This window comes from Plutella xylostella, chromosome 13 (genome assembly GCF_932276165.1).
Source record: "Plutella xylostella chromosome 13, ilPluXylo3.1, whole genome shotgun sequence".
Lineage (NCBI taxonomy): Eukaryota > Metazoa > Arthropoda > Insecta > Lepidoptera > Plutellidae > Plutella > Plutella xylostella.
In genome coordinates, this window is record NC_063993.1 from 5,770,428 (window position 1) to 5,781,014 (window position 10,587).

The 10,587-nt window shown below is 40.6% G+C and overlaps 1 protein-coding gene across 2 annotated transcripts; it reads left to right on the plus strand.

Moving 5' to 3' along the window:
* Nucleotides 1-4,979: 4,979 nt before the first annotated feature.
* On the plus strand, nt 4,980-8,298 carry LOC105388982 (serine protease sp-Eoc49). Of its 2 annotated transcripts, none has more exons than XM_038112308.2 (7): nt 4,980-5,108; nt 5,304-5,383; nt 5,904-6,134; nt 6,295-6,462; nt 6,843-7,001; nt 7,417-7,663; nt 7,755-8,298. In XM_038112308.2, the coding sequence occupies exons 1-7, from the start codon at nt 5,075-5,077 to the stop codon at nt 8,147-8,149; spliced, it is 1,314 nt and encodes a 437-aa protein (XP_037968236.2). In that variant the 5' UTR covers nt 4,980-5,074; the 3' UTR covers nt 8,150-8,298. The 2 variants fall into 2 exon arrangements, with proteins under 2 accessions (XP_037968236.2, XP_037968237.2); XM_038112309.2 differs by having other exon boundaries at nt 6,846-7,001.
* Nucleotides 8,299-10,587: the final 2,289 nt, after the last annotated feature.

Sequence of the window (10,587 nt, forward strand, 5' to 3'; positions counted from 1 at the left end):
TTCCACGAAGGCGTTCGTATGCATGCCCGAATTACAAATAATTAACTCAGATAATGCTCTTTTGGAATGACGCGATGAACGTAATGAGAAGACAATGTTGACACAGAATCAGACGACGGAGAACAACATTATCGATGCAAATAAAAACATATCGAGTTATCGAACGCAAAAATCGAAATTGGCGCCCGCAAACAATATGCGGAAATTCAATAGTGAAAACTTGGAACGCAGTCCGAATGAAAATTCGGGAAAAATCTATTATAATCTGCATTGCACATCACTGGACGCTCTTTTCATTGCATGCCTTTTGTTGCTGGATTCAATTAAGTTTACATCGGCGCGGAGGTCGGTTAATAAAACCCGAAGCCTATAAAAATTGGCGCGTAAATCAAATTCAATAAAGTGGTGCACAATGCCGGCGTGAAACTACACCCGCGGGAAGCGGGCCGTGTCGCCCGCCGATAGCGCTGCTGACGGGTTCATCAAGTCATCTTTTGAGAGTTCGGTAGGTATTTGTATGTATTCTATTCTATTCTATTCTATTCTCTGTGGGGGTGTAAGTACCTGCACCTGGCTCTCTCGAATGGAACCTTTGTGCATATCCCCAAGGTCTAAACTGCCTTCCTAAGCTTGAACCATTTCCCCACCACGCTGGTCCACTGCGGGTTGGTAGGTTCACATATCTAGATGTGCTAGATCTAGATATGCAGGTTTCCTCACGATGTTTTCCTTCACCGTAAGAGAGATGGTATACATTGTACTTAAGTTAAAAGAACTCATTGGTACATGTCAGCGCCGGGATCGAACCCGCATCTCTTGCGTGAGAAGCGGGCGCTTACCCGACTGAGCTACCACCGCTCCTATTTGTATGTAATATTCTATATATTATTTCTACCTAAATAATTAGATATGAATGCAGAGTATTTTGACAAAGATACACTAGCAAGCAATGAAAAGCCACGGGAAACTTTTTCATTGCTTACGAGTGTACAATAATTGCACATACTTGATTAGTATAATTTAACTGCCTTCATTTTATACATCTTATTTCGTTCAACCCTATTCTTAAGATCCCCTATAGAGCATGTATATTGCCTACCTACATGAGGTAGGCAGCTTGTCTAATTCTTACAGAGTTATTCAAATTACCGTCACCCTTCCACATTAAAGATTCCCTACACCTTTCCTCGAGGAATTAATCGTCCACGAACTTCTCTCTATTAAAGTTTCTTCGAGTTCTTTAAGAGGCTCAAGTGCCATAAAACTCCGGGGATAATGTTAAACATTCATTTAAGTGCGGGGCCAAAGTTTCCAATTGTCGTATAAATCTCCTAATTCTTCAAGCGTTTAATATTCATATCGGCTGCGCCGCGCTCGCCTAGCGCCGCCGCCGCTCTGTTTGTTCTCACCCGACTACGAAGGAGACAAAATGGTTTGATTTTTGTCATAATGTTTGTAGTAGGTATGGGTAAAAGTTAAGTAAAGCTTGTTGTACTTATTGTATGTAGGGTTATTTTTTCTGGTTCGATCACGGCCAAGTATAATAATATAATCTTTTGTATACAGTGTGTTGTTTTTCGGACCCGACAAACACTTTATTGTCAAGATGAACTGGATAACTATCAATATAATATAATATAATATAATAATAAATATAATGGGAATCATTCTGAGATGCACATCATAATAATAATATTCCGTTAATTGTTTGACCAGTGAAGTCCCAACAATTAGTGTTAGGTTACCTCCATCTGTAATCTAGTCTAGATAGTCCAGTCCAGTGCAGCTCGTTAACAGTTAGTGCTTTGATCGCACTCGCTTTGTAGCCGATCTGGCAGCAAGCCGCACTTAATCTTTACGACCGCTACTGAGCGGTTACAGATCATTTGCATTTATGCCACCGACACTGTGTGTGGACACGTCTTTATTAATACACTCACAAGCAATGAAAAAGTTCCACTTAAAAAATTTCGACACCAAATTACTCCATTTTTTACCATTTTAATTAGAATTTCATCAAAATATTAAAGTTTTTAGTTGGTAATATTCTGATGCGCTGTTAATGAGGCGTTTGTTAAAAAAAAAAAAAAGTTCCTTTTTGGAGAAATAGATGGCGTTGTCTGGGGTTGTACCAACTTTCAAACCCTCAGAACACACTCAGATCACAATATGTTATTCTGTGAGGCTAACGAAATGTGAAAGTGACGTAGGTAGGTAGAATTGTAGTATGATATTGATTTATGTATGATACTCTTTTTGTTAGCTCATAATTAATTAATACCTAGGTACTATTATTTTATTTAAATGTAAATATCTATGTACACAATACAATCTAAATAACTAATATAAAATTAAAATTAAACTAAAAAGAAAATGCTGGCCAGATCGCTGCCACTGTCGGGTAGGGTACCCAAGACGCTGGCCGCGTTACCCCGCTGTATAGCGATGCTTAACCTTTGTGCGAGGTAAGAGCCAGCCCTAGGGTCCCTTGAGACTTCTATTAGTCTGCTGCTGATTTCTTTAAAGAGCTGACGTGCCTCCGGTCCCCACGGCCCTAGGGTTTCGACTCCGAAAGGCACAAACATGTACCCCTCTCCTAGGGATGCATATTTGCGGCCTTTCATCATGTCCGCCCGCCCGGCCGCAGCGCCAGCCTCTCTGGAGGTAGATGGAAGATGGGACGGTGCTAGTGTGTCCACGCATGTTGCGTCCCACACCAGCAGCCGGCCCCTCTTCCATGGCACCAGACTCATGCCGTCGGGTCTCTTGCCGTCGTCCCGCATGATCCCGCTTGGCTCTAAGGTAGCGTAGAATGTAGTATTATTTTCTCTATGATGTCGATGTCACTGTCTCTTCAGCGTTCAGTGCGATTGTGCGTACAGCCGTTCTTTTCAAGTTTTCTCAGTTTCCTTGTGTTTCTCCTGTATTAATTGAGTTGTAGTTGAGCTATCTGCTCCTCCTCCCTTGATACTGTAGAGTTAGTGCACTTGAGATAGTGACTCTCTTGAGATAGTGACTCTTGTGAGATAGTGACTCTTGTGATAGTGACTGCTATACTGTAATAATGCCTAAGGACTATGGATCATGGTCCCTTGCCAATCTGAAGATAGAGTTACAAAAACGGAATGCCAAACTAACTGGACGGAAAGCCGTCTTGGTTCAGAGGTAAGTTTGATCAAAGCATTTACAATAATAATATAGTAGCAAGTACATCTTGTCTTGTAAGTATTTTTTTGGGATCTTATTTAGGATCATACAATAAATAAAAATAGAAAATCAGTTCTCGCATGCAGCACCCGTTCAAACGGCGCGCATAGAGAAAAGAACACTACGTGACGGCGCGGGTAGAACTATTCACAGAATACTTAGCACTATCCCAAGCCACATGCAGTCTGAGCCTCGGAAGGATGGCTCGCGCTACCACCCGACATTTAATCACAACTAGTGAGTTCTTATTCTGAGTTTAGTACTCTTTGCTCTCTATGTAATTTTTGACAGTTGGTACACTGCGTTTTCACGCCATCTATCGGCTTACCCAAAAGCTCAACTGACAGCTGTCAAGGAAAACGGCTCATTGTTCTTCAATATTGCAGACGGCGTCACGTCATTGCGCTAGTCTTTTCCGTTTAGGAGTAATCTGGTGCTATTGTCTATGAAACTTTTTCATTTCTCGTGAGTGTATTGAATTAAAAGTACACTACGGTACCGGTGCTGACTGAGTTAGTTAACGACTTATTTTAGTAATTAGGTATATCTGACTAAAATACCTCCATGTATAAAAATACTGTTCAAGTTTCAAGACTTGAAGGCACTTCATAAGTTTTAGCAAGTCATTTAAGGAATCTTCGAATGAACTCGAGTCTCCGGAAGCGTAAAACAATTGCGGATCGCCGCCAAAACACGTACCTCGTTCATTCAAGTCGTTACCACATCACCAGGCCAACCTGACCTCCTTCACTATCATACAAGTCACTATTCAAGCCAACGGGACCGATAGGTTCCAGGGATCTTGTTATATTAGACGTATAATAAGACTGCACGCGTCTGGCCAGTCATTCGGGCGATAGTGCCCGCATCAGCGGTTTCTATCGATTCATTTGTGGACACTATCGTCATACAATGTTACTGCCACATTTCTTTGTCCAAGTTGATCTTAAACGAGTCTTAATCGAGTTAAAACGTTGAATCTGCATTTAATTTAATTTTTCTACAGTAAAAGAAACATTGTGAAAAACAATAAATCTCTGTTTTTGTTGTCCTTTGTTTTATGCGTTTATCCAGTTTAAAAACAGCAAAGACTACGGCGGGCGCATCCCACGCCCGCCCTTGCCGTGTCCCTGTCCACTGTATCTAAATAAATGCGCCGGTTCTTGAAATTCTTGGCTTATTTTTCAAAAACCCGCCGCCATCGCCTCGGGCATATTAATACAAGCTCTTAAACACCCCTACATGAATAACTAGGTGTTTCCCTCAGCCGTTATCGGTAGAACACGGGCTTTAAATTCTGAAAGTCATTCTTTCCTCTTTATTGCGGATAATACATCTTGTCCGGATTGTATTCTGATTAATGCCTTCGACTTGGAGCGTCGCAACTTTGTCACAGATAGCGGAGAAAAATAACAGACGTGAGTCGACTAATTCTTCTTTACGAGGAGGGGACGGGATGTAAAAGAGTAATTTCCACTTACCGAACACTTGTTTTATGACAGCGCTCATATCGGAGATGGAAGCACCTGTTTAAACTTCAATGTACGTCGGTAATAGGAAATATAATATGCATGTATTTTTTTTAATAAAATACCTACCAAAAGTAAGTTTAAAAACTTAAATTTCCCATTGCTGTAACTGTAAATACCTGAATAAAAACCTATGAACACTTCTGATATTCCATTGTTCTTGAGGTATTCAAATACATTGAACCTCTATTCTTTGCACGTCAGGCCATATTTGAAGCATAAAAAAATAAAACTTCATTCCGTCTTTGAATTCTGACCTGACAGAAGTAATTCGATCACATGCCATAAGTTTCATAAAATTTTAGAAATAATATTTATATTTTGTTTATCTAGAAAATATGCTAATTAATGTTTTAGTGCCAGTTTGTTTTGGTAAGCTTAGTTATATTATTTGTGTATAAACTCCCCAGAATGTGCAAAAGTGGCGTGCCTTTCCAGGAAAACTACTAAAGGTTTATGTGTGTCAATTGGAACCCTTTCTCCACAAAGCCTCCTGGACTATCCAACGTGATTGCATTTATAAATAATGAATATGAACAATTGAACATCTGTTTAATTTATTTTCAGTTTTATATAGCTGTGAATCAATATCAGGTGAGAGGACACCTGCTGAAAATGAGGTCAAGAGGGGTCAGTACCCATACATGGTGAGTCCCATTTTGTATAAATTGTGTACTAAGTATTCAATAAACCCCACCCCGTGAGTGTTATTTCAAATAGGTTGATGAGTCATGTTGGGGGATAGTTCATAGTCCATAGAAATCCAGGCATACTTTAAAATTAAACTCCCGACGAAAATAAGGCGTAATATAGATTTAATATGTGTTCATTTCGGTTTAGTTTGTGGCGTTGCAGTTTGAAAACATAAGTTCTTATTTATACCATATAGCTATTTGTGTTTAATCTATCACTGAGTAAAAGTGCGGTGGCACCACTACTTAATTCCCGCTACGTTATTTTTACAGCACAAACGCAACCGTGGCACTGCAGACTTCACCCTGCTGACTCAATTGCCTCACTCTGCCACTAAATTGTTATAACAGTTTGGCAGAATATTTCTTGTAATAGAATAATGTTAAGAGAAATACATTATTTAAAAACAAACAAAGCTACAAATTTTAAGGTACCCTGATTTGAATATTGTAAACAACATTAGGCAAATTCCAGGCATTCCTATACTACCCGGACGACACGATCGTGGATACGGCCGGGAACCGGTTCATCCAGGACGCCGTGCTGCTGAAGCCTGATTGGCTGGTGAGCGCGGCCATTGACCCCATGGAGGCCAACGACGTGGCCGTGGGGTTCCCCGCCAAGACCCTGCTGGCCAGAGCTGGAGCCGTCACTATTGATGCCAATATCACCCTCAATGAAGATGAAAATGAACAGGAGCGGGAGGTGAGGATTCGTTGGTCTATTTTAGTGACCTACTGCTGTATCTGGAGCTCCTATTTTGCTTTCCAACCAAATCTGTCTAGTTGAGACAGCATATTTGTCACAATTTTTGTGAAATCTGAATATCTGTTGGTCTATTTACCTCACTTATTTATTTACACAGGTGATAAGGATAGTGCGTCCAGCCAACCACGACATGTACAAGTACTGGCTGACGGATGTGTCTCTGCTGAAGACTCTCGAAGCCTTCAAGGAGACGCCTGCGGTCGCGCCCGCGGCGCTCGCTACCACCTCGTACACTGACAAAGTTTGCACTATACTTGTGTTCACGGTAAGTGAAAAAAATTATCTGTGAGTAAACGCGAGAATAGTATTTTATAATACGCTATGCTGAACTGCGGATTCAAATGGACGAAAAGAGAATCGTCCAGTGACGTATAAAATAATCTGACTGGAGCTAATCTGATATATTTGCTTATCTCCTATTTCTATAAGCCTTTGTTTATCACCGATGCCATATGAAGAAGCTGAGGAAGGCCGAGGCGCTACTGAGAAACACTATTCACTGTATTTGAATAGCGTCATTGGTATGAATATTATTAAGACGACTACATGAAGCTCAACACCTAAAAACATATCACATCCTGAAGCAGTTCACCAATGCTTTTGTTCAGCTCTAGACAACTTACTATATCTATCACCTCTTTTCAGAAGCAGTCCACCAATACGAGTACTGACAAGGTGCTGACCCATCTGTCAGTGGAGATGCTGTCACCATCAGCGGCTACCTGTGGTGCGGAGTACGCGGAGAAGACCATGACCTGCGCCTCTGACCCGGCTGACACGAGCGTGCCCGCTGACTACTGCCATGTATGTTGTCATTAAATGTGACTAGTTTATGGTTTTGTCGGACGGTTTCGTCCACCAACCCGCACTAGGCTAGCGTGATGGACTAGGCCTTGAAAACTTCCTTCATTGGAAGGAGACGAGCCAAAGCAGAGGGGACGTGGGTTGTGATGATGATGGTTGTTTTGTCGATGTTGCAATGGAAACTATGGCGCAAGTGACTAATTTTTATAATATGTCTCAGCAGTTCTTGGCCTCCGTTCTTCTCTTATTAATTTGATACAAGGACCATTGTCAAAACCAGAAGAGAATGTAAATTGTTCGCATTAATATATTTTTTGTACTGTATCCTTTGTCTTTAACCATGCTTTATATTTATGCACCTACTAAACTAAGCAATGAAATAAGCTCCATATATTAACATCGACAAATATTACAGGGAAATGAAGGCGGCCCTCTCATCTGCGACAACTTGGTAGTAGGCCTACAGACGTACCTGAACAACCAGTGCAAGCCGCCGCACCTGTTCCAACTATTGTCTGGTTGGAGCAGCTTCACGACTTGCGGGACTGAGGGGAAGTGCAGTGAGGAGTACTGCAGCCAGATCTGCCGAGAGACCCTCAAGGACGAGCCTAGAGTCACCAGCCCGCTTGGCGGGAGCACACGGCTTTACAACGACTTAGATGGTACAACTATATTTATTAATTATTTATTTGTTGTTTGCTGTGTGTATTTCCGACACCGAATAAATAATTTTTATCTTTATCTTATCTATAGCCGAAGTTGACTCCAAAGACAACTCAACGGCGGCGAATACCACTGTAGATGCTCACGCGAGCTCGCACGACAACGAAACTGAGTCAACTGACGCCGACGCTACCACAACAGAAAACAGCACGGATGCAGACGCCACATCAGAAGGCGGTAGTACGGTGCATCCTGACCACTTTGAGCACTCGCCTGGTAATGAGACGAGCGACATCGAGGTGAGTAACAGCACGGACCCCGCGGAGACCGAGCGACGCGTGATGAACAAGACTGAAGTAGAACGAAGCGTCAGATACTCCCCCCACATTCACAGGCGACAAACCGGTAGCGCCCCCAAACAGAACCCTGTCGCCATTTCTGCAGAGCTGGTCATCGTAATTGCTAATCTATTACTTGCAGTTTAATCTTATCACTGTTTGGTCAAAGACAGAGAGTTTCATTCTCATGTAGTCATGTTAGATAGACGGGAAAGATATGTATTTGTACATTGGTATTTTGTTGCTGTAATGGACTTGAAATATTGTTTACGATAGAATAAATTGATTTGATAAGACTTTGTTGGTGGTGTTATTTAAAGATGTGGGGGGAAGTTTCCTGTAAGTAGAGTTAGTAAGCGCGCCTCGCGGTGTTGCTGCTAATAGCATTAACAAGTTTCCAGACTGTTCGCGTATAAGCTGTTGAAGTAACTTTGGTAAGAATCTAGGAATTGGAAAAAAAAATCAATAAATTAAAAATAAATGATTGAAAATCTTACTATTAATATACAAAAATAACCGTAAACCACATACCTAATTATGACGAAGCGTGTAGGTATTACAAAAGTGGTAATGCGAAAATGTTGTCATTAGTTACAAATTCTAATTTTAAACCATTGAAAGTCAATTGTTTATTTTAGGTAACCGACGCACATAAACCTATTTGATCGAACACTGCCGACTCGTGTGCCTCCGAGTTTGACTAAAAATAGTCAGGAACATTTTCATACGCTGTCGCCGCACCGCCGCCGCCGCCGCCGCTGCCTCTCGGCTATTATAATGTCGATAAGACCGTAATTAGCATATCGGGTGGCGGCCGCTAATCCCCGGAGTCGCCTGAAGCCCTGGCTCCTGACAATTTGCATTTTCACAACTTGAGCCTAACTCCACTTTACTTGCAAGTCTCCAAAAGCTGGCTTTAATTTTGTTTCTACAAGTTTTGGGCCAAATATTCTGTTGCGATTTCGCAACAGTATTTTGTGACTTCTGTTTAGCATGGTATTAAAATAAATAATGTGAAGCCGTTGGAAAATACCTATACATTATTTATATGGCGCACCATAAACTTTATTCCAGTAACGTAACATTTTACAGTGAACCATTGAAATTCAATAAAATTTGCAGTCGATTTGACTCTTAAGTATAAACTGCAAGCAGATATCATTTCCCTACCAAACTATTGGAGCGGACTGAATCGAAATGTATCTTAATACGACGGGAGAGTCTTTAAATTCCGCAAGAGGATCGCATTGGGAACTGTTATGCATATTTTAAAGTAAAATTTACTTACAGAGCGCGCCGGCGAGCGGAGAGCATTCAATACGAATATCTCTTTTGGAAAGTTTTAAATGGTTTATGTTCTCCACTAGGCATGATAACAGTATTCATCAATGGTTGGATCGGTTTGTGATGAATACTAAACGATGTATTTGAAAATTTATGCAGTCTTAGAGAATAATAAGTTAGTGGTAGTTGGTAGATTTTGTAGCGCCTTTGCTTGCTATCACAGCAAATATTTTACACTGTTAAAATGCGCGTTAGAAACTTAATTAAAGTACGATGTTATGTGTGAAGAAACAAAACAAAAATCACATTCAACTGTAACTGTCAGCAATTAACATCCGAGGAGGAGTTCACAAACAAAAGAAATTAATTCAACAATCCCATAAAAAGAAATAAGCAGTTCATAAAACTTTTAATAATTAAAACTGGAATAAAAATAAGGACCCAGGGATACTTGTTGACCAGTATAAGACAAGCCCGCCACTTTCTCTAGGAAGTAAGAGACAAAAGCAAATAAAGTTCAAGAGTTGAGGTCACGGTAATGTGGTCGGTGATCAAGACCCGTTTTTCTGAGTAAAGCCCCCACTTGGAGGGTAAAAAGAACTGACAACTGTCGTTAACTCATCCTGACTGGGCATTAACCAGTGTAAACAGGGAATAGCCCATAAAAATAATAGCTCGCCTATTTATTTTTATAATCTCTGAGAGGAAACGCCGGAGGGCCTTCGCTGGGTCTTTGTTAATAATTATGATTCAGATTTTTCATTTTTGATACGTCCACCTCATCTTATTAATGATTATTGTGTACTTGTTTCTATTTTGTACATCCAACATAGTGCAATTACTTACCTTATGCTTGGTAGTAATAATATATATTTATATAATAAAATATATTTTTTATTGATAAATTATTGTGTAAGTTTACATAATATGGAAACTTATTATTGTTTTTAAATCATTTCCTGCGAAACATAAAAAATCCTATCTATCAAAATAATAGAAAACAAAAAAGTAACGGAATCGTCAAATCTACCGACGGACGTCTGTAGGCAATTTCCAATCTTTTTCCCATTTGTGACATTAATAAAGCACCCGGGGAAAGTCAACAATCAATTTTGTATTTCAATTTATTCCCAACCATCCTAGTTCGTGCGGTGATAAGAAAAAGAAAAACTCCGATCATTGAAAGCGGAAATTATTGCAAGAAGCCATCACTGGCGAGTGGGTACGGCGGCGGCGGCGGCGGCGGCGGCGTGTGCCGGTGTTATTTCGTTTTGGGGTTCCGCAATCCCGCAATGATGTAC